General features: G+C 43.9%; 1 protein-coding gene across 3 annotated transcripts in view; it reads left to right on the top strand.

The window, feature by feature from the left end:
• mus301 (mutagen-sensitive 301) overlaps positions 1-23,899 on the top strand; it is a 77,760-nt gene extending 53,861 nt beyond the window's left edge. For all 3 annotated transcript variants that reach the window (XM_069305447.1, XM_069305446.1, XM_069305448.1), the window contains 9 exons: positions 174-371; positions 4,161-4,260; positions 4,690-4,845; positions 11,960-12,117; positions 13,373-13,468; positions 15,748-15,921; positions 18,125-18,238; positions 19,711-19,845; positions 22,790-23,899. In XM_069305447.1, the coding sequence (XP_069161548.1) occupies positions 174-371; positions 4,161-4,260; positions 4,690-4,845; positions 11,960-12,117; positions 13,373-13,468; positions 15,748-15,921; positions 18,125-18,238; positions 19,711-19,845; positions 22,790-22,996 (1,338 nt within the window). In that variant the 3' untranslated portion in view covers positions 22,997-23,899. The remainder of the gene's footprint in view (positions 1-173; positions 372-4,160; positions 4,261-4,689; positions 4,846-11,959; positions 12,118-13,372; positions 13,469-15,747; positions 15,922-18,124; positions 18,239-19,710; positions 19,846-22,789) is intronic.
• The last annotated feature ends 711 nt before the right edge of the window (positions 23,900-24,610 follow it).

Here is a 24,610-nt window from a genome sequence, read left to right on the forward strand (position 1 = left end):
ACCCACATAATCTCGACTGATTATTAGGTAGGTAATACATATCGGCTGTGCCATGCGTACTGCCCTTACACTATATACTCATATTTGGTGAGAAAATATAGACAATAACTCTGCATTTTGCTGTGGTTTCATGGCATAAATTTATTATGAGTATCATAATATGTTTTTTTCAGGCCAAATCCTTATTCCTGTCACCACTGGAAGTGTGTCAGTCTACCTTGGCCGATAACGAAGACCGGGGATTAACGTCGCTCTTATTCTCGTCCATGGGACTCGGTGTTTCCATCTCTCTTCCGGAGTTGAAGCGCTTGGTTGGCTGTTCACTTCTGGCGCTACAGGCATCGGCACGCAACATAGACGTACACACAAAGGTGAGAAAACTGTAAATGGAGATTTGATAATGCCGAGAATGAATCGTGACCAAAGTAAGCATAGTAAGGTAAGTATAAAATTATTCCTGTCACAACTGTACTAATTGGCCTAGTTAGAAGTTTGTTTTTCCATTACAGGAGTCTTAAGTTGAGGTCAGCAAGAAAATACCCTAGACCTAGTTTTTATAAACAATGGTGAACTCGTTTGGAGCATAACGATTAATACACGTTACTCGTGTGGGAACCTAATAAAAGGGGCCTGACAGCTGAGTGGACAGCGCTCGATATTCATAGTTCTAAGGTTCCGGGTTTGATCCCCGGCGGAGGCAGAAACAAATGGGCAGATTTTCTTTCACTCTGATGCCCCTGTTTACCTAACAGTAAATAGGTATACCTGGGAGTTAGACAGCTGCTACAGGCTGCTTCCTGGGGATGTGTAACAAAAAGGAGTCCCGGTCAAGGATTGGGCCGCGGGAATGCTAAGCCCCGAAATCATCTCGAGATAACCTCAAGATAGTACTAACGTCACACATAATAAAAAAATATTTGAAAAAAGTGCAAATAAATATGCGAAACACATGGAATCAGAGCGTTTTTACATAACTCTGGACAAAAGGGGTTGAGAACAGGGCACTCCAACCTCCCACAATTGTTAGACTACTATGATTTAGCCGTTAATGCCATAGAGGAGAAGCAAAATGCTGGTGTCATTTAGAAGTATTAAATATACCAAAACTAGAAGATAGAAGAGAGAGAGGCAATATGATCACTACATACAAAATATTAACAGGAATCTATAAAATTGATATGGCAGAATTCCTGAGACCTGGAACTTCCAGAACAAGAGGTCAGAGATTTAAACTTAACTAAACAAAGCTGCCAAAGAAATATAAGAAAATTCACTTTTGTAAACATAGTGGTAGACGGTTGGAACAAGTTAGGTGAGAAGGTGGTGGAGGCCAAAACCATCAGTAATTTGAAAGCGTTATATGACAGAGTACCGGGAAGACGGGACACCACGAGCGCAGTTCTCATCCTGTAGCTACACTTGGGTGAGTACCGGGAAGACGGGACACCACGAGCGTAGTTCTCATCCTGTAGCTACACTTGGGTGAGTACCGGGAAGACGGGACACCACGAGCGCAGTTCTCATCCTGTAGCTACACTTGGGTGAGTACCGGGAAGACGGGACACCACGAGCGCAGTTCTCATCCTGTAGCTACACTTGGGTGAGTACCGGGAAGACGGGACACCACGAGCGTAGTTCTCATCCTGTAGCTACACTTGGGTGAGTACCGGGAAGACGGGACACCACGAGCATAGTTCTCATCCTGTAGATACACTTGGGTGAGTACCGGGAAGACGGGACACCACGAGCGTAGTTCTCATCCTGTAGCTACACTTGGGTGAGTACCGGGAAGACGGGACACCACGAGCTACTTCTCATCCTGTAGCTACACTTGGGTGAGTACCAGGAAGACGGGACACCACGAGCGTAGTTCTCATCCTGTAGCTACACTTGGGTGAGTACCGGGAAGACGGGACACCACGAGCGTAGTTCTCATCCTGTAGCTACACTTGGGTGAGTACCGGGAAGACGGGACACCACGAGCGTAGTTCTCATCCTGTAGCTACACTTGGGTGAGTACCGGGAAGATGGAACACCACGAGCGTAGTTCTCATCCTGTAGCTACACTTGGGTGAGTATCGGGAAGATGGAACACCATGAGCGTAGTTCTCATCCTGTAGCTACACTTGGGTGAGTACCGGGAAGACGGGACACCACGAGTGTAGTTCTCATCCTGTAGCTACACTTGGGTGAGTACCGGGAAGACGGGACACCACGAGCGTAGTTCTCATCCAGTAGCTACACTTGGGTGAGTACCGGGAAGACGGGACACCACGAGCGTAGTTCTCATCCTGTAGCTACACTTGGGTGAGTACCGGGAAGACGGGACACCACGAGCGTAGTTCTCATCCTGTAGCTACACTTGGGTGAGTACCGGGAAGACGGAACACCAAGAGCATAGTTCTCATCCTGTAGCTACACTTGGGTGAGTATCGGGAAGACGGGACACCACGAGCGTAGTTCTCATCCTGTAGCTACACTTGGGTGAGTACCGGGAAGACGGGACACCACGAGCGTAGTTCTCATCCTGTAGCTACACTTGGGTGAGTACCGGGAAGACGGAACACCACGAGCGTAGTTCTCATCCTGTAGCTACACTTGGGTGAGTACCGGGAAGACGGGACACCACGAGTGTTGTTCTCATCCTGTAGCTACACTTGGGTGAGTACCGGGAAGACGGAACACCACGAGCGTAGTTCTCATCCTGTAGCTACACTTGGGTAATTACAGATTTTGCAAAAGCTTTTGAAAAGTGTGACCATACGTCAGGCTGCGAGCAGCCGCGTCCAACAGCCTGGTTGACAACCGGGCCGCGGGGACGCTAAGCCCCGGAAGCACCTCAAGGTAACATCAAGGTATGGTGGTGTTGCACACAAAAAAGGACTTAAAGTACTGGCAAAGTAAGAAGATGGATCTTTAACTTCCTAATGAACAGAGCCCAGAGTGTAATAGTCAACAGAGCAAGATCTGGATCATCCACCGTGAAAAGCTTGGTTCCGGAAAGTGCTGTGCCTACTCCAGTACTCTTTCTTATCCTAATATCGCACATAACCAACAACGCAACTATATTACCATGTCATCCTTTACAAAAATATCAAAATAAAAAAAAAACATAAAATGCAGTCAAATTACAGTATAGAACAAAATTGGAATATAAGAGATTGAGGAGTAATCATGTCGGAAGATCTTGCTTTTAATGAATACAATAAAGAAGTTGTCAAAACTACAAGAAAATGACAGGTTAGATAACAAGAACCTTTTAAACAAGATGCTATACCAATGGTGGTACTTTTCAAGACACTAGTGCTCTCTAGGGTGGAATATTGTTGCACACTAACAGCCCAATTCAAAACTGGAAAAATTGCTGACTTGTAGAACATGCAAAGATATTTTAATGCTTGAATCCACTATATAAAACATCTAAATTATTGAGACTGCTTAAAATGTTTAAATCTGTATTCTTTAGTGCAGGCGGGAGAGATACATGATAATTTACTCTTGGAAAATATTAGAGGCACTGGTTCCAAATCTGCACATGGAAATAACTCATGACTAGGAGGCACGGCAGAAGGTGCACAATATCCCCCATTGAAAAGCAGGTCACCTCAAGATGATTTCGGGGCTCAGTGTCCACGCGGCCCGGTCCTCAACCAGGCCTTCTTTTTGTTACACATCCCCCAGGAAGCAGCCCGTAGCAGCTGTCTAACTCCCAGGTACCTATTTACTGATAGGTGAACAGGGGGCATCAGGGTGAAAGAACCTCTGCCCATTTGTTTCCGCCTCCACCGGGGATTGAACCCAGAACCTCAGAAGTACGAATTCCGAGCACTGTCCACTCGGCTGTCCGGCCCCCTGTCAGGGGTGCAATAGAAATGCCGAGACATAATTCCATCAACATTAAGGGTCCCAGACTTTTCAACACTCTCCCTCTGAACTTAAGTGCACAACTAACCAATGTTTCGTGCTGTTCGCCCTGTCAAGTACATGCATCTACCTGTGCTGTATCCTATCCTTGCATTGACTCCCAACCAAATAGTCCTGAATTCAGTTCTTGGCAGGGCGTGAGGCGTTTGGGCATATTTAAAGTCCATAGTAAAAGTTAAATATGGTCGTCTTTTTGACATTATACGTAGTTATCATGTTTTATTTCCACGTTTTAGATAATGGAGATTGTGGAACATCTTCGAAAGCAAGGCTTGGTATGCATCAAGCCCGAGGGAGATTTTCTCAGCTCGGCATCGTCCTCTGCAAACAAGAATGGTATGGTCATGGCTAAAGTTTCAATTACCGTATTCGCTGGCGTATAAAACATTTAAGATGTCCTACCGCTTATCACACTCCTAATTTACAACGATATTTAGTGGGGAAAAAAACTATTTTAATATATTTCATCATATTATTGAAAGTGAGTTTAGGGCACTTCTTCCCTATTAGCATGTTCTTTCCTTTAAGCTTACCCACAAGTTTACCCTTAATGTTATGACACTGTGTCTAATCCAGTGGAAAATATAGTAAAAACATTCACTTTTAAGATCAATATGATTCTCCCGTACATTATTTTGTATTTTGAAAGGAAAAAAAATAATTCTGTGTGGGAAAAAGACTTAAAATGTAAACTTGCTATCCTCTTCACTTTGCTTTTAATCTGAGTGATCAGAGGACCAAAATGATATATTTTGTGTATTATAGAGAGTAGAATGCAGTACAAGTCTTCTGGGACGTCAAGTAAGAACGAATCCACGCCACAACTGTCGAAGTCCCTGGAGAACTCGGCACAACTCGCTCGGCCAGTCACTGACGACGACACGCTTGTTGTCAGTAGATTTGGTCGTGCAGCTATCAAAGGTAATCTGTGACTGGTTGGTTGTTCGTAGACTTTGAAAAGATCTAAATACTGCACATATTTTTACAGTTGTAAATCTATGAACAAAAGGATTTGTTTGTAAATGGATGACTTGGTCAGGTTATTGATGCACAATAATTCAGAGTCAGAAAAGCCTTGTTGATATCATATTGGCCCTGTTCTTATTTTTAAATTTTGTTTCGTAACTTTGTATCTACTTTGGTATCAAAACTTCCCATTTTCTTCAATTTTCCCTCAAAATTACTATTTTCCAATGCGAGTACAAACCCAAGCAAGCATTGAGGGGGATGCTTAAAAATGTCAATATTGGTGCTTCAATTTTCGCTGATATGCTGTATTGCATTTTTAGCAGATTGGACAATACCCTCTCCAGGTAATACCACAAAAAATTGACATTAATGAGAGGACGGATTGATCGTAGATCCTTGAATTGAGTTGTACTGAATATATAAATACACAAATGTTCATCATGATAGTCAAAATTTTCCGATTCAGTACAGTACTAAAATGGGGGGAAAGTCGGTACTGTATGAGCTCAATTATCCAGATTATATTTGCAAGGACCTCCATCTGGACAAGCCAGACATATTCTATAAGAATTCCGCTTATCCGGAAGTCCAAAAAGTATCATATTCAAAATTTTTTGGTACCCCAACTAACATAATTTGTACTTCAACACACACTATAACTCAAAAATATAATTTACAAGCGAACCTAGAGCTTAGCTTGGTGTAGTTTGTTTTCTTGTTTGATAATGTAGATCTCGAAATGTGTAATTCTTGAAAATTTACGTACCCTAATCTCTGGTTATCCAGATTTCTGTCCGGATATTGCGAAGTTTTGCCAGAAAATTATCCAGATGCAATTTTGCGCGGATACCAAAGTATTAAGTTTAGCGGAATCCAGATAAGCGAGGTCATTCTGTATTATGGTATGTGCATGGAAATTACATTAATGATTCTTGAGCAGTGACTTTGTTTCATGATTCAGTGCTACCTCAATTGTCCAACCATCTTCTCGCTCGATACTTTGCATTTCGTACGAGGTCGACCAATCTAAATACAATTGCAACACATTAGTAAGAATTAAAATACTGTACTATTGAAGTCTTTTATGCATTGGCTTCAATACGTTAAGCAGGTTTACTTAGGTTTGTAAGTTTGCCACTCGATAACAAACTCCCGTTTGTTATCGAGTGGCAAATATAGAAAATTGGCAGGATTATCCAGCCCACTTTAGTAGTTCCAAATGTTAACATTTTTGGTAATATACGATATTACCGTATACTTGGCAATACAGTACATACTAGAGTACTGTATCGCCAAGAGCGTTGAGGATGAGTCTAAGGCGAATGTGAGGGTTTGAGCTCCCTGGCTATATAGCCTGATGGTCGAGTTCACTCTGTGATCACAGCTTTAATCTGAAACGTTAACATTTTATTTTGTTGACCAAACCACACACTAGAAAGTGAAGGGACAATGACGTTTCGGTCCGTCCTGGACCATTCTCAAGTCGATTGTGATGAGGGAAGGAGGCGAAGGAGGAGGAGGATATTTCAGCCACGTTATTGTGACTCGTCGTCTGCATATGGATACGTCAACGTTTTAAATTGAGAGCGTAAATGCTGCTTCTTGGGTTGATGTTGATGCAGCAGTTATACAAATTTGCATAATTTACTGTAAAAGTTCTTAAAAGTTCATATTATAGAACTTGATTATAAATAGTGCAACTTAATTACTGTAGGTTCTATGCATATATTGACAGAATATTCCTGTATCAAATAGGGTTACAGTGGTACCTCGGAATGCGATTGTCCCTGTATGCGAGGTTTTCGGAAGGCAAGGTGTATTTACTCCAAAAATTTGTCTCGGAAGGCGATGGTTACTTCGGGAGGCGAGTTTGAACGCGAGTTTGTTGATACGCGTACAGCCGACCTAGCGCGTGGTCGTTCGGCGATCGTCGCCCCTCTGCCCCGCTGCCCCTCAGTTCACCATTGTCTCGCGCTCAGTGACTACCCCCACATCAATTCTTGTCGTGGATTTTCAGTGTTTTGTTGGATTTTTGGTGATTTGTCTATACAATTTGTTATTATATATCTCACCATGAGTCCCAAGAAAGCCAGTGGTAAGGATAAAGGCCAGAAAGTTCATGTGAGGATGACAATAGAGGAGAAACAAGAGATCATTCGGAAGCATGAGAACGGTACATGTGTTGTTGAACTTTGTAGGCAGTACAACAAAGCCACATCAACAATATGCACTATACTTAAGAAGAAAAATAAGATTATGAGTGCTAATGTGGCAAAAGGAGTAAGAACATTAACGGCACAAAGACCACAAATACTTGAAGAAGTGGAAAAGTTGTTATTAATTTGGATACACGACAAGGAGTTGAGGGGTGATAGTGTTTCGGAGGCCATTATTTGTGAGAAAGCCAGGGTGTTGCACGAAGACCTTCTAAAGAAGACCCCTGCAACGAGTGATGCAGATACGAAAGTTTAAGGCAAGCAGGGGCTGGTTTGAAAAATTTTGAAAGAGAAGTGGTATCCATAGTGTTACAAAGCATGGGGAGGCAGCCAGCTCAGACAAACCAGCCGCTGGACGATTTATTGACGAATTTAAAGAGTTTGCACAGGCTGAGGGATACCTACCGCAACAAGTGTTTAATTGTGACGAAACAGGACTGTTTTGGAAAAGAATGCCTAAGAGGACATACATTACCAAGGAAGAAAAATCCTTGCCTGGACACAAGCCTATGAAAGATAGGTTTACGCTTGTGCTGTGTTCAAATGCGAGTGGCGATTTGAAAATTAAACCCTTGCTAGTGTATCATTCTGAAAATCCAAGGGTTTTCAAACAGTATAATGTGCAGAAAACCCGTTTGTCTGTGATGTGGAAGTCTAATAAAAAAGCATGGGTCACTAGGCTTATTTTTTCGGAGTGGGTGAATGAAGTGCTGTGCCCTGCCATAGAAAAATATCTGCAGGAGAAACAATTGCCACTCAAAGCCGTGCTTCTCCTTGACAATGCTTCTGCTCATCCTCCAGGCTTGGAAGATGATTTGATGCCTCAATACAATAAATTCCTCACAGTTAAATTCCTTCCTCCTAACACCACTCCTCTAATTCAGCCTATGGACCAGAAAATCATAGCGAATTTTAAGAAACTGTATGAAAGGGCACTTTTCCGGAAATGTTTTGAAGTGACTGAAGCCACAAACCTCACCCTCAAAGAGTTTTGGAGAGAGCATTTTAACATTTTTAGTGCTTTAAAACTCGTTGACAAAGCCTGGCAAGAAGTGACTCAAAGAACCCTGATCTCTGGCTGGAGAAAATTGTGGCCTGAAGGTGTGAGAGACCTAGACTTTGAGGGGTTTGAGCCTATAAATGATGCGCCTATTGTTGAGGAAATTGTTAGTCTAGGCCAGCAAATGGGCTTGGAATTGGATGGTGATGATGTGGAGGAGTTGGTGGAAGTACACAACGAAGAACTGACCACCGAAGAACTCCTAGCCCTTCAACAGGAACAGCAAGCCAACACAGCAGCGAATGATTCTGCAGTGGAGGAGGAGGTGGCAGCAGCACCAACAGCACCAGCGAATGTCCCTTCTGCAGTAATTAAGAAGGTGTGTCAGATGTGGGAAGAGATTCAAACAACTATTGAACATACTCACCCAGACAAAGCTGTAGTAGGCCGTTGTCTTAATCTTTTCAATGACAATGTGATGCCTTACTACAGAGAGAGCTTGCGAAGAAGGGAAAAGCAAGCTTCCATGGACAAATATTTGGTGAGGAAATCGAGCAGTGAGCCTCAAGTGCCTAGTGGCAGAGTGCCTAGTGGCACTCAGGTTAAACGTCCCAGGGAGAGCACACCAGAAAGGTCCTCACTGCCTGATGTGATTATGGAAGGGGACTCCCCCTTCCAAACAGTAACTCCTCTCCTCCTCCCCCCTCCTCACCATCTTCCATACGCCTACAGCACTCGACAGTAAGGTAAGTAATAACTGGAACATAGTTTTGTAGGTTTATTTAGATGAATTAGGTAAATTAGGTATAAAAATTTAGTTTGATGTGGGGTTTTTGGGGTAGTCAGGAACGGATTAATTCATTTCCTTTTATTTCTTATGGGGAAATTAACTTCGGAATGCGAGTTTTCGGAAGGCGAGGCGTCTCCAGGAACGGATTAAACTCGCATTCTGAGGTATGCCTGTATTAGATCTACATATGTTAGAGAAGGGTTAATTACCTCTAGACAGGTGTCATATATTTATCAATGCATTTTCAGAAATTATCACATTCATTTGCTCTCTAAAGATGGCTAACTCATTACAAAAGTTGTCCCTAAGGTCTTTCCTGTGGATCCCTGAAGCTTTCTCATTGAAATGACCCCTAACTACTGGATCACATTAGCCGTGGAGGTCAGGTCAACCCACCGGGGACCAGAGCTAGAGCCTGGTCCCACCTCACAGAGGTGCTGGAAGCAGGTGACCCAGGAAAGGTATCCAGAAAGCTGGTGAACCAATACAAAAGACCGAAGCATCATGACCTGTTGAATGAACTCTTCCAATGCTGTAAACAAATTATTCTAAACAAATACAAAAAATCCAGTTCCTTTTCTGGCGAAGAATGAGTCGGCTGACTTCCGGAGTGGTCCGTTGGTTAGGCTGGTGGAGCATGCCGGGTCCAGTAGCAGCTACCTCTGTACCACCGATTCTGTCTCGGTGGATGCTTTGTGGGCCGATTCCATTTCCTGGGTTTCCTGTTGTAAGGCTCCTGTTTCTCAGGTTGTCCATGGTGTCATCAAGTTTAGCCACCCTGCGACTACCCTCATGTCCATGATGTTTGTAAGTACTTCCCTCTTGTGGCTGTTTTTGCCAATATGTGCCAAGTTCATACTCCCGTGTGGGGGGGGGGTTCTGGCGGCCTGATACATGGTTAATGTTCCCGTGCCACGCTGCCCCTTGTGTTCATTGGGCCCGTGTGTCTCGGCCTGGTGTCTTGCCTTTGTGAAGACTGCCCGAGTCCTTCCCTGGCGAGTCCCTGTAGTTTTCTTCTCAATGGACAGTTAGCTTCCGGGAGCCACAAGGGTCTCTCCCAGAAAACCAGCATTGAATGTAATGAAACTCCAATTTCCGGATAATCTCTGGTGGCTTCCGATTTCCCGCTTCGTTCCAGGTTGTTGGCAAGAGGTGTAATGTGTGCATATGCTCCGGAACTGAGGGCTGGCCCCAACCCCTTCCTCAAGAGATGAGTGGGAGGGGTAGTAGAGCAAACAGAGCGAGTGGGTAGTGGCCAGCGCTTCAGATTCGTAGCCTGGTGGACCGGGGATCGATCCCCGGCGGACGCGGAAACAAATGGACAGTTTCTTTCAGCCTGATGGCCCTGTTCACCTAGCAGTAAATAGGTACCTGGGAGTTAGACAGCTGCTGCAGGCTGCTTCCTGGGGATGTGTAACCAAAAAAGGAGGCCTGGACGAGGACTGGGCCGCGGGGACACTAAACCCAGAAATCATCTCAAGATAACGAGTGCATGATTATTTCAAGAGATTTTTTATAGTTTTACATTGTTGGGCGAGTTCATTTGGCCGGTTATGAGGCCTTGGTCTTTGACTCCAGCAGTGGTCTGTATTGGTTCACTGACCTTCTGGGTGCCTTTCCCAGTGAGGCGGCATGTCTCCTGCTCCCTCTGCCTCTGTGAGAGGGCCAGATTCTGGCTCTGGTCCCCGGTAGGCTAAAATGAACTCCACGACCAACATGATCTAGTAGTTAGAGGCCTAACTAGTAACTAGTTAGTAGAGGATGTACTCCTGACCATGTCGCAGCTCGGTCGATAAAGGCAGCGTCTGGGATGATCTCGGACATAGGTTCGAATCCTCGTCGCGGCCCTTGTGGATCTGTTCATTAGTTAGTAGAGGAAGATAGCGTCCAGGAGCTGCTGGGGCTCGCCCAGAAATTGGTATTTCATTACAGTAAAGCTGTTTTTTTCTTTGAGCACAGTCGTTGCCCAACCTGTCCTCTTAAAAAGAACGTTGCTTTTGGCCGTTTGCCTGTATGGCCGAATATGGACGTAATTTGAAAATGAAAAAAATGAATATAAATTTGGGATTTTTTTTTTCAACAACAGTAAGTTAAGGGTCCTCTGATAGGTTAGGTGGGCAGGAAATTCTCATAAAGTTTCGAAACAGTATGAAAAACATTAATGGAAAGTTTCCTCTTCTAAGCTTGCCGAGTAAACCGGACGACTCAAACAGAAAACGGAACAGTACGTCACTTTTGTGAGTCGATTTCATTTCAGATTACGTCCAAATTTGGCCATAGTGCGCATACAAGCGAAAAGTGACGTTATTTTTAAGAGGACGGGTTGTGTTGCTTCCCTATCAATCTACGTAGCCCTGGTCTAGCATTAACTTTTAATAATTAAATATTCATACTTTCCCTTCTCATGTTGCATTTACTGAAATGCACGAATGCAAATAAGAACACGAGAAGGATTAGGCAAACTGCAGGCTCCTTACATGGCAGCTCCTATTTATATCCACACACTTATGTACGGTACATTATATGTCTAATCTTTGCTTGAAAGACTGGAGAGATCCTGTGCCTATTGTGTTACCCGGTAAGTTGTCCCATAAATTAACAGCCCTGTTTGCAAACCAGTATTTTCCAAGCTCTTGTCTAAATCTAAACTTAAGATGAACTTGAATGGTATCGACCATTAAAGTCGACCCCAATCGACTTTATCTTCGTCCTGGACTATTAACGTCTCGTCTTCCAGTGTGTGGGGTTTAGTCGTCATATGTTGACCAGACCACACTCTAGAAGGTGAAGGGACGACGTTGTTTCGGTCCGTCCTGGACCATTCTCAAGTCGATTGTGTCATTCTCAGTCATTCTCACAATCGACTTGAGACTGGTCCAGGACGGACCGAAACGTCGTCGTCCCTTCACCTTCTAGTGTGTGATCTGGTCAACATACTTTAGCCACGTTATTGTGACTCATCGCCTGCAAAGTCGTCACATCTTGAGCCACATTATTGCAACTCGTCGTCTGCAACTGTAACTGTTCCCTAATTTGCTTAATGTGTGTAATTTTGTTCAGGCAGCATCGACCTAAGCTTGGCAAGTCGGCTGTACAAGGACCTTTGCCTGGCCCGGGAGAATCTGGCACTCAACAGCCACCTGCATCTCCTGTACCTCGTCATACCATACGAGGTCGTCAGCTCCGTCAGTATCCTACCTGACGTCTTCTACAATGCTGTAAGAGTGTATCCTCTGTTCCTAACATTGTGCTTAGACGTAGTTATTTTTCACCCACTGTGTATGTTGTGAACACTACTTATAAATGATAAATCGGTCAACGTACAATACATTTATGATTAAACTTAATGTGTGAGCTTGGATGTAATTTATTATGAGAGATTATTAGTATTAGATCCTGGGGCCAGATTCACGAAGTAGTTACGCAAGCACTTGCGAACGTGTACATCTTTCGTCAATCTTTGACGTCTTTGGTTACATTTATTAAACAGTTTACAAGCATGAAAACTTGCCATTTAACTGTTGTTATTGTTATAAACAGCCTCCTGGTGCTTCGGAGCTCATTAACTGTTTAATAATTGGAAACAAAGCCTCCAAAGATTGAGAAAAGTTGTACAGGTTCGTAAGTGCTTGCGTAACTGCTTCGTGAATCTGGATCCAGATCATACTGGAAAGCTTAACCATCACCTTTCCGTACGTTCTTCATTCCCTAAAAAAAAAAGTGTTTGAACGGCATTTTGACTTCGTTCAAGCTTTCTATCCTGGCAAAACTTGAATTTGTTAAATCAGTCTTTGATTTCAATTGTAGGGAGGATGCACACACCTCCCTTTAACCACTTTATATAACTATATAACATATAACTAAAGCATTATATGACAAAGAGTGCTGGGAAGATGGGACACCACGAGCGTAGCTCTCATCCTGTGACTACACTTAGGTAATTACACTTACTGTTAATGGAGAAATGCACTTGCCAGAATGCTGAATGTGACACTGTTGGTGGTATCTTACAGAGCGCTCTGACTTCAGTTCATCAGAGAGTCTAAGCGGGTACCTAGAGCAAAATGGGGCATTGCAAAACTTGTGTGGATAAGTACCACAGGAGTTATAATGCCCCGACATTTATCATCACATTAATCATTCGGCAAAGCAAAAAGAATCAATAGATTTGTTTTTGTTCGTGTAGAACATCACTAAATTACATTTATTCTATTCTCGTGAGGTTCGTGTATCTTTTCAAAGCTATTTTCCATATGCATTTTCTGTTGGTTCTTATTGCATGTTGAATTCCCATTAACCTACCATATCATCGCAATGATGAAGCTTGCACGCCCTAAAGGGATGTCAACACGTTGCTTCCCTGCTGAGGACCAAGTTTTCAACCTGAGCACCATCGATGAAATCGATCAAAAAATTGTTGCGTAATTATATAAGAACGTTAAAATATTTTTATCGTTTTCCTCCCCTGGACAGTACATGTCACTTGGAGAGGAGGAAATGAAAGTAGCCAAACTGCTGGGCATCACCGACGGCGTAATCGTCAAACTTTCCATGGGCCACAAGAGTAAGGTAAGGCTTGGTCATCGCTCTTCGCCATTTTTAGATTATTTTAGGAGTTGTGGTTTGTAATGTATACAGATGAAAACACACCTTCGCATCCAGTAGAGTTCCAGTTGCCGTGAAACTAATGTCAGACAGGTTTATACGTATATTTTTCTTACGTGAAGACATGAGCTGTTTTCATTGGTCAGAAAGTGACCACCATTTTCTGACCAATGGTGGATAGTTTCCATGTGGTTTTGTGAATCTTGGCTTTAACCCTTGAAATGGACATAAAATAAAATGAGCATTATCTGGTGCACTCCCAGAACCCTATCCAGGTACAGTCCAGGTACTCGTGACTTGAGAGCTTGGAGCAGCTCGCAGGCCCACATATCCACCCCATCCTGGTTGGTCCAGCACTACTACTAGGGGTCCTGACGGCTGAGTGGACAGCGCTTGGGATTCGTTGTCCTGAGGTTCCGTGTTCGATCCCCGGCGGAAACAAATGGGACAGTTTCTTTCAGCCTGATGGCCCCCTGTTCACCTAACAGGGAATAGGTATACCTGGGAGTTAGACAGCTGCTACAGGCTGCTGCTTCCTGGGGATGTGTAACAAAAAGGAGGCCTGGTCGAGGATCGGGCCGCAGGGACGCTAAGCCCTGAAATCACCTCAAGATAACCTCGCCAGAACGGCTTCTTGGTTCATAATGGTGCATGAAAATGTAGATACAGTAGTTATATATAACATGTACATGTAATAAGAGCAAAAAATAGAATGTTTTATTGTTCTACGAACATAATATTAGGTGCATATTAATGACAGGAATATATTTGACCATTCTGATGTTACATACATTTTATTAAATAAATTAAAAAAATCTGAGCTATCGAAACACCAAAAAATATCTTCATGGTAACGACCCCTTCCCCCCACTGAGGCCGGAGTAAACACCACAGGGCAGCCGGTCCTCATAAACAAAGACCCAGAGACCATGTCATACACACGACTCATAACTGATGACGTCCGAACACTTCCGGAACAAGTGCTTCGCTGACGACCTGTGTTCGAACCACAATGCTGTAACTGCATCACCCACGTACTGCAAATACAAAGTCACCAACAGAACATAAACACCTAACATACCCACTGCCGAAATATGCACAATATGATAAAATATAATATTGATTTATATTTGTGAAGATTATGTTTTGAATGAACAGCATGTTAACATTGATGAATGCATCTTTGGGGTCAACCGCTGGATGGAATGGACTTAGTCTAGACGGGTTGCACGGGGCTATTGTTTCATGAACGCTTGTGAATTGTGACATCATAAGGAGAGTTCCATGCTTCACCATGGCCGAGGTAGGTTATTTTTTATCCCCCATGATCAGGGAATGGATTTCAACAATAATACTATAGCACTAAGTCTAACTTGCAAACACATTGATGGCTTTCCAAATGCTGGCCTTGGCGTGTGATAAACCCACACCTAATGAAGCTTAGAAACCCATGGAGCCGCCTACCCGCCGAAGCCGTAAGGGCCAAAACTGTGTTCGGTTTTATAAGCTACCTAGGAAAGATCATAGGCAAAGGAGGGACCTTCGTCAAGCCACCGGCTTCCTGTCCTCATTGAGGCCACTAGTGGTAGTGGCCCTCGGGTAAATCAGGAAACACACAAGATATTATGACATGTACTCGGTCTTTTAAGGGAATTTCAGTTTAAAGGTTAAGAATCTCTTTTCAACAATTAAATTCCTGAAAAGTGATAATGTGTAGCAGCCCATAATTTAATGCAGGCGATGAGTCACAATAACGTGGCTGAAGTATGTTGACCTACTATCCCCTACACCTGACTTTCCTCCTCAGCTCTCTCTTGCCTATTTATTGCCTGTCCCTACCTCCTCATCACAATCGACTTGAGAATGGTCCAGGACGGACCGAAACGTCGTCGTCCCTTCAATTTCTAGTGTGTGATCTGGTCACCATAATTTAATGCTTTGTGTATATTGTTATCTACATTTAGTGGAGTTTAAAAAACCTTGCATGCACAATAACATCACCAGAATGCATCGTGAGAGAATATTTCAGTACTACAGTAGTTACTAATATAAAGATTCCAGTCATAGGCCACAATTTCATCACATAATTCCAGTACTGTACTTATGCCTCGACCAGGAGGCCTGGTTGAGGACCGGGCCACGCGGACGCTAAGCCCACAAACTCATCGCTAAGTAAGGTACGGTATGCCAACTTATTTATGTGATTTGCATGAAACTGAATGTGTACTGTATTGATTTTTCAGAAAGTTGACCAGAATGTGTTGCACCGATTTTATGTGGCATTGCTGCTGCACCGCATTTGGTCGGGGATGGGAATATGGCAAGCTAGTGACCTGTTTCGTGTTCATAGAGGATTTACGCAGAATGCATTGTCGTCGTCTGCAGCATTTGCTTCCTGCGTTTTCCATTTTTGTCAGGTATGCATGTATTTTGTTCAACTTTTACATTTACACTCAAAAATAGCTAGAGAAATATCCTGAAGCTGGTAAGAGAGAATGAATGACGGGTGCCTGATCAACCAGGCTGTGATTTATATGTTTAGGCTGCGAGCAGGTACGTCCACCGGCCCGGTTGACCAGTCCAGCAACGAGTAGGCCTAGTCGAGAACCGGGCCGCGGAAACGCTGGCAATACCCGAAATCATTGCAAGATAACCGCAAGGTAAGGTATACTATAATGTACTGTATAATATAATTTCTGATTAAGTAGAAACGCCACTAGAGACTTGTTAAAGAATACACTCATTAAATGAACAAATCCACAAGGGCCGTGATGAGGATTCGAACCTGCGTCCGAGAGCATCCCAGACGCTGCCTTAACCGATGCTCTCGGACGCAGGTTCGAATCCTCAACACGGCCCTTGTGGACTTGTTCATTTGATGCATCACACAATTGTGATTTCTGTGTGTAATAGACACATTATTTTCTCATTATACTTGGAGATAATTTTCACTCGTGGATGTAACTTGTCACGGGACCATTTATATATATTTCGGCCTCCATTCAGGAATAGGGCAGTGGATTATTGCATTCAACATGACAGCTAATCCAGCATTTAAGAAAGATATGACAGCAGTATTCTGGGCTATCTATTGCCTGCTATTACAACTGGCAAGAGCTAAATAATAAGGGAAACTGCAGAAAACCTCTTGGGCCGTGCAAGGCGGCTGCCGGCTGGACCGCGCGAGGCAGCCGTAGGCCTCACAGCGCAAGGCGGCTGCCGGCTGGACCGCGCGAGGCAGCCGTAGGCCTCACAGCGCAAGGCGGCTGCCGGCTGGACCGCGCGAGGCAGCCGTAGGCCTCACAGCGCAAGGCGGCTGCCGGCTGGACCGCGCGAGGCAGCCGTAGGCCTCACAGCGCAAGGCGACTGCCGGCAGGACCACGCGAGGCGGCTCCGGTTTAAATCCACCCAAATTCTTTCACACAGTATGTTTAACCTACACTTGAAACAATAAGACCATCTCACTCCTGTTATATGGCCCGGTAACCTGCAAATTGCCAATGCAGTTTTGCGGTTCAACTTTGAACCCAAATAGCAAATAGTCAGCTACGTGCTATCCGAACCCCTTGGGACTGAGACTGAAGGGATAACATGTTGTGTTTGGATAAGTAGTTAATTATCCTGAAAAGTTAGGAAGGGGGAAATAATTGACAATTTTGTTGCAGAAATCCAACAGTGTTTTGTTTGTACGTGCCAATATGTTCTGATCTGCTTGTTATCAATGCTCCATCAACTATAATCTTCAAGTTATTAAGATAGAAAAGGTGGAGGTGGATGATGATAGTGTTGGGTTGACTGAAGCAGATTAATTAATGCTAAAGTGGAGATACCCAACCAGCAGGACTTGATACAAAGTATCTCTGAAATCTGTATATTGCATCAATATAGATACTCCTTCCTCTCCACCGTTCTCTCAGGAATATCACATCCTCTATTATGGTGGTTTCCAACCTTTTTGGGAATGTCCCTCCCACCTCGGTGGGCCCGCAGGTCTCTCCAAGCAACAGCCTGTTGGACCAAGTTATCAAGAGTCAGGCTAGGGGAGTAGAAGAGCTCCCCGTACCCTCTCCAGGGGCCAGATTCACGAAGCCGTTTCGCAAGTACTTACAAATGTGTACATCTTTCCTCAGTCTTTGATGGCTTTGGTTACATTTAATTAACAGTTTACAAGCATGAAAACTTGCCAATTAATTGTTGTTATTGTTATAAACAGCCTCCTGGTGCTTCGAAGCTCATCAGCTGTTTAATAATTGTAAACAAAGCCACCAAAGATTGAGAAAAGATGTACAGGTTCGTAAGTGCTTGCGTAACTGCTTCGTGAATGTGGCCTTGGGTATGCTCCCCATGGTGGTCAATAACCCACTGGTTGGAATCAGTTTTTGTTACGTTTGTCAGTTTTGTCTCCCGCAACTGTGATATGAGGAAGCATTGCCATCACCCGTTCTTCAGCTCTGCCCATTTATTATAATCTGTCTATATTTGTGTACCATATTATTAATTTTTTTTTTACTGTATAAAATTGAATGAATTCGAAGAAAATATTTGAGTAATTATGAATTTTTTGGGGGTATTACTGTTTATATTGTTATATTTTGAACTTGTTGAATGTTGTGCTTTCAGGAACTTGAAGAACTGTGGGCTTTTCGAGACCTCTTGGCTAACTTTGCTCGTCAGATCTCTGGCTGCTGCTCGGCTGAACTACTGCCGTTGTTGGACCTGCCAGCTGTGAAACAGGTAAGAATTTAAGCCATATGCTGGTACATTGTTTTTTGCCTTATTGCACATTATTTTTTACTGTACACATTATCTTATTGTACATGCATGGGGTATACCCTAGAAACACAAACCAAAAAACTGTCTCTGTTTTCTGCTTGTTACAACTTGTAATAAAGTTGTTACATCTTGGCTTAACGTGTTTATGACGTATTAGCACGTTGTTACAACTTGCTATATTGGTTGTTATAACTGCTTAGGTGGTGTTAAAACTTGTTCGAACGTTGTACCAACGTCGTAGTTTCAGTGTGTGTTTGGCGGGTAATTCACCAGTTTGAATTTCTCCTCTGCTCTACATGTCTGGAGATTTTTATCGTGGGTGTGTTGCCATTTGTATGGCAAGTGGGTAGCTGGTTGATGGTGTTGCGTATTGTCCGTTGCTCCCTGGACCTCTGTAAGGGGAGCCAGATTCTGCATCTGGTCCCCCCAGTATGTCAAACACAACTCCTGCGAGTAATGTGATCCATTAGAATGTAGTAATCTCGGCGAGATAGTGTCGGGAAGCTCCCTGGGTTCTACCGGAATGAGGCATTTCGTGACATTGTGATGGGTTTTTCTATTCATTTGCATCCCAAGAATCCACTAATGAACAAATCCACAAGGGCTGTGATGAGGGTTCGAACTTACGTTCGGGATGATCCCAGACGCTGCTTAGTCGACTAGGCCACGACATGGTAAAACACGTGTAAAGAATCCACTACGTTTTGTCGATTGATCTTGCCACTTCCTCCTCCCGCGGAACACTCCAAATTCTTTATTCCATTTCTGCGGTCCACTGACCACTTCTAATTTTCCATCCTGATGACCAATGAAGGTGAAGAAGCGACGGTTTTGGTCCGTCTTGAACCATTATCAAGTTGAATGTGATGAGTGATTGATTGATTGATGAAGATTAAGCCACCCAAGAGGTGGTACAGGCATGAATAGCCAGTAAGGATGGGAGAAAAGAAGGCACAGGCAATAAATAAAGAAAGGGGTGAGGAGCAGGTAAGAGAAGGTCAAGGCGTAAGATGGGGATATTCCCACCTGTAAGTGCAACACTATCATCATTATCTTGAGGTTATCTTGAGATGATTTCGGGGCTTAGGGTCCCCACGGCCCGATCCTTGACCAGGCCTTCTTTTTTGTCACACATCCCCAGGAAGCAGCAGCTGTCTAACTCCCAGGTACCTATTTACTATTAGGTGAACAGGGGCATCAGGGATTTGTTTCCGCCTCCATTGGGGATCGAACTCCGGCCCTTAGGCCGGAGTTCGTTCCCGACTCTAAATCAAACATTTGTTGTATATGACCTACATAACACTAAAACAGGGAGGATACTTATAATCACCTTTGGTCTTGTAGTGTGGGAGTGCTGTCTACCAATCAGAGGTTGTGTGTTAATTTGTTGATTAGTTCCAATCATTTTTATATGCTGCTTCCTTATTTTTCAGGGTCGTGCTCGAATGTTGTACAACGCAGGTTATCACACGCTGCAAGATGTTGCAAACTCCGAGCCTCGCGATCTTGTCAACAGTGTCGAGCATTTGCCACATCGCATAGCTGTGCAGATTATCAATTCTGCTAAGGTAAGACAATTTAATTTTTAACACTAGTACCAAATCTTTTGGTAGGAAGCAGTTGGTTCAATTTACCACTTGGGCAAAAGCTGTATTTCTACCCAACTGAACTGTACAAAGGCAATCAACCCACTAAGCCTTTCGTGACCAATACTCCCAAAATATTGTTTGCGTTAATTTTTGCCAGTACGTTGCATTTGACTGAGCAAGAAGACGGGTTGAGTGATGAGCGGGAAGAAGAGTAGACTTTAATAGATGACGACAAGCTTGAGTGACGGGTTGACAAGCTTGAGTTAAATAGATGACGTTTTGAGTGACGGGTGATAAGCTTGAGTGACGGGTAGAGTGACGAGCGGCAAGAAGAGTAGACTTTAATAGATGACGTTTCAACTGTAAGGGCATGACCAAATCTAAGAAATGATGAATTAATTGATGTGCCACAAAGTGCAGAGGTTCAGAGCCAATATGACAGTGTATAATTCATTTGCCAATTGCACTAAAAAATTGTTATGTAACTTGTGCGGTAATGTTACCAGAGCCATCTTGTGTTGTCGTACAGTAACATTGTGCATTGTAATGGTACCTACGGTGTAGTACTCGCCTCTTGAAGCATTCTTCGCTAACATGTCCTGGGCTGATATTCAGGCATGGGATTTTGGCAGTGTAACAGGAACTTTGGGGCCCCAGTATTTATTGTCCCCCAAGGCTCGTCATACTTGTTGCCTTGGGTCGTCTCTCGGCCAGCCTCGTCACACTTGTGTGGCCTTGGCTCGTAGTGTCTCAACGAGCGGTCTCGCTCATCTTTATTACAGTACCTGAAGTCTCCTCCTCATCCCTGATGCATCTTCCTTGTAGGCAGCTTTGTTCAGAGAACCACAAGGGGCTTCCCCAGAAAACCAGCGTTGAATGTAATGAAATGTCCCCACGATTCCTTCCCTCCCTCCTTGCCAGGTTTGTTAGTTGGTCTTTCTTCCCATCTGCTCCAAAATTGGTTTGGACGGCCTGTAGCTCTGCCCTGATCCACCCCACAACTGACTGGGAGGGGTTAGTGCTATTGAGTTTGCGATGGTTCCAAGAGATTTGATCATTTGTTTACCGTACGTCGGGGGAGTTCATTTGGCCGTCGTAAGGCTTTGGTCTTTTAACCCGGCAAAGGTTTGTGTTGGTTTGTTAACTTTTTAAGATGCTTTTCCAGTGGAGTGACTGAGTGCCAGCCACTTTGTGAGGGAGGGGTTAAGCTCTAGCTCTGGTCCCCCGGCAGGCCAAACACACCTCCACAGCTGATGTGACCTATCGCTTCATGGCGCCACTGGGGCTTCTTGGTTATCTTGAGATGATTTCGGGGCTTTAGTGTCCCTGCGGCCCGGTCCTCGACCAGGCCTCCACCCCCAAGAAGCAGCCCATGACAGCTGACTAACACCCAGTACCTATTTTACTGCTAGGTAACAGGGGCATAGGGTGAAAGAAACTCTGCCCTTTGTTTCTCGCCGCCACCTGGGATCGAACCCGGGACCACAGGATCACAAGTCCAGTGTGCTGTCCGCTCGGCCGACCGGCTCCCGACGGGCTCATGCAGAAAGAGGCATTTCATTACATATAACATTGGGTTTCCCTAAAGTTTTTAATTTGTTATGTATATCAGCTGTTTGCACATTTTCCAGAATGGACAGCAGTGCAGCCTGCCGGCCTATTACTTCATATACAGTATTGTACTGTATTATTATTTGAGAATATGTCAAGATATTGGTAACATTTATAGACTGTAAAATATTTCAACATTCATTAGGTAACAAATGTGAGAACTGCATCTGGGCTAACTTAGGGGGCCTCGTAGCCTGGTGGATAGCGCGCAGGACTCGTAATTCTGTGGCGCGGGTTCGATTCCCACACGAGGCAGAAACAAATGGGCAAAGTTTCTTTCACCCTGAACGCCCCTGTTACCTAGCAGTAAATAGGTACCTGGGTGTCAGTCAGCTGTCACGGGCTGCTTCCTGGGGGTGGAGGCCTGGTCAAGGACCGGGCCGCGGGGACACTAAAGCCCCGAAATCAACTCAAGATAACCTCAAGATAACGTGCACAGAGGGCTAGTAACCTCTTAATTCTAATTATTTCATTCCTGTGTTCACAAGGAAAAACAGTTCTTCTTTCAAGGAAGTCCTTCAACTATTTAGACACAGCGTCAGTCTCGCTTTACAGGATTGGTGTTCTTTCCCTGAAAGTCCAAGTGGGCTGGCATACCTGGATAGGGTTTTGGGAGCTCTTCTACTCCCCAAGCTAGGCCTGGGGCCAAGCTCGACTGTGATAACTTGGTCCAACAGGCTGTTGCTTGGAGCAGCCCACAGACCCCATGCATTCCACTACAGCCTGGTTGGTCTGGCACTTCTTGCAAGAACTTGTCTTAAGTACCTCTTGAATACATCCACCTCTGTTCCAGCAATATTTCTAATACTTGCTGGGAGGGTGTTGAACAGCTGTGGACGATGTGGCACCGTGCCTTCACTTCTTCCTCGTATCCCTTTTATGTCCTATAAAGTCATACCGACTTTGCTATGTACACTTTACAGGATTGGTGGTCAGTCCCTTAACTCCTTTTCTCCTTGTCATCTGCCTTGTCGAGCACTCTGACAGCTTGGATTTGAAGATCCCAAATTAGGAATTGCTAAATCATTGTTAGTTCATATAATTTCTAACTAGATTGTTTACTGATAACCTCTTAGGAAGTTGTTGATGTGTGTGTTCTAGTTCAACTACATGCACTAGCGCCACAGTTCATGTCCTGTGCAGCAACTGTTTGCAGTAAGTTGATAAATAAAATGCCTTACTGCATTTTATTTATCAAATTTTCATTAGGATCCCTTGTTTTCACTTTATTATGGAAATGTACATTATACTGTATAAAAAGATATTGGTGCATTTTATAGGCTATGAAATGACTTAACAATTTGGCTTGCAGATGTTGCTAATTGAACGAGCGGAAACACTTCAAGGAGAAGCCGAAGAGGTGCTTTTGGGGCTACGTCATCACCTCCCACAGTCTCAGATGAGTACCAAATTAGCACCATCATCTTCACCCGATGCCAATCCTGACTCCAAGGCATCTCCATCAACTACCCGGAATGCACCAACATCAACAAAATCTGCAACAGGAGCCGTCACGTGAAAACGTAATAAAGTTTCCGACTATTAATACGAATGAATTGCTTTCCGGCACGTTGACAAGACCCTAAGTATACGGACGTGTGTATCAGGTGGCGGTGCAGTGAAGGGTTGGGTGTAACCCATTGTGATGTGTGTGATTTTCACTGTTTATATTTGTTTATTAAAAGGATTACAAGTAGAGCGAGTATACCCCTCCCCCATTGCTTCCTTTTGGCCGATAGCTAATCGTTGCCTCCCTGTACAGTATACTGTATACTCTTCACTTGCTTATTTCACTTTCAGTGAATGCTGGACATATTTTTTTAATCGGTTTCTAACTGAAGAAGTTTGCCAGCTTTACTCACTCAGTTCTACCACAGACAAGATATATTTTACGATGTTACAAGTACTGCATCAGATACCAGTGACATAGTTAAATAAAACAGGAGAAGATTCCATGCACATTTGGACTTCCAGAAGGAACGGCATAAAAAATATAAAGTTTGAATAAATAATGTGAAAGTCATTTATAGTAGCAGCCTGTGGTGGGAGAATGGTGGATATGATAAGGTAAGGAAGGTTTCTAAATATTCTAATAACTACCATGATAATATTGCTCGTTCATAATATAAATAACAATATTCAAAGTAGAGTATTGGCAAGAGTAGTGATGCGCAGTAGCTTCATAAAACAAGGTGTGCCAAGTAAGGTATTTAAACCGATGTCGTTAAATATGCAGATTGGATTTTTTTTCTTTAATAAAAGCTGCATATTTGATTAGTAATTAGTTCAACTCAGTCTTGTGTTTGAACGTGATCTTGGTGTCTTAATTTATTTCCATATAAAAATGTAATTATATTCATACTTTTATAAGGATATATTTATGTACAGATCTCTAAATAAAAGTATATAATACTTTAGAAGATTATCATATTGAATTTCCTCTGGATGACCCGCTGCTGGGATATCCCAGCGTCTGACTCGTCCACTACTGGGAGTATCCCAGCACAGGCATGCATTTAACTATACATAGTAATACAGCAATCATTACAGGAAGCTGTAAATAAGACCGATTATGGTGTCAAGTTATTGGCAAAAAAATCCCATCGTGACAATGGACCAAAAGTAGCTCTCGGTGGTACTATCTAGATACCTTACCTCTCGTAGGTCTGTCTCCAGATGGTGAGTCAACCCAAGATCCTGTAAGACAGGTTGGGGGAGTGGGTACAAAGGTATGGGGTGTGTGGAGCGGGTACAAAGGGAGGGGGTGTGTGGAGCGGGTACAAAGGGAGGGGGGGTGTGGAGCGGGTACAAAGGGAGGGGGTGTGTGGAGCGGGTACAAAGGGAGGGGGTGTGTGGAGCGGGTACAAAGGGAGGGGGTGTGTGGAGCGGGTACAAAGGGAGGGGGGGGTGTGGAGCGGGTACAAAGGGTGGGGGTGTGTGGAGCGGGTACAAAGGGAGGGGGTGTGTATGGAGCGGGTACAGAGGGAGGGGGTGTATGGAGTGGGTACAGAGGGAGGGGTGTGTGGAGCGGGTACAAAGGGAGGGGGTGTGTGGAGTGGGTACAAAGGGAGGGGGTGTATGGAGTGGGTACAAAGGGAGGGGGTGTATGAAGTGGGTACAGAGGGAGGGGGTG

The sequence above is a fragment of the Procambarus clarkii genome, chromosome 55, assembly GCF_040958095.1.
Source record: "Procambarus clarkii isolate CNS0578487 chromosome 55, FALCON_Pclarkii_2.0, whole genome shotgun sequence".
NCBI lineage: Eukaryota > Metazoa > Arthropoda > Malacostraca > Decapoda > Cambaridae > Procambarus > Procambarus clarkii.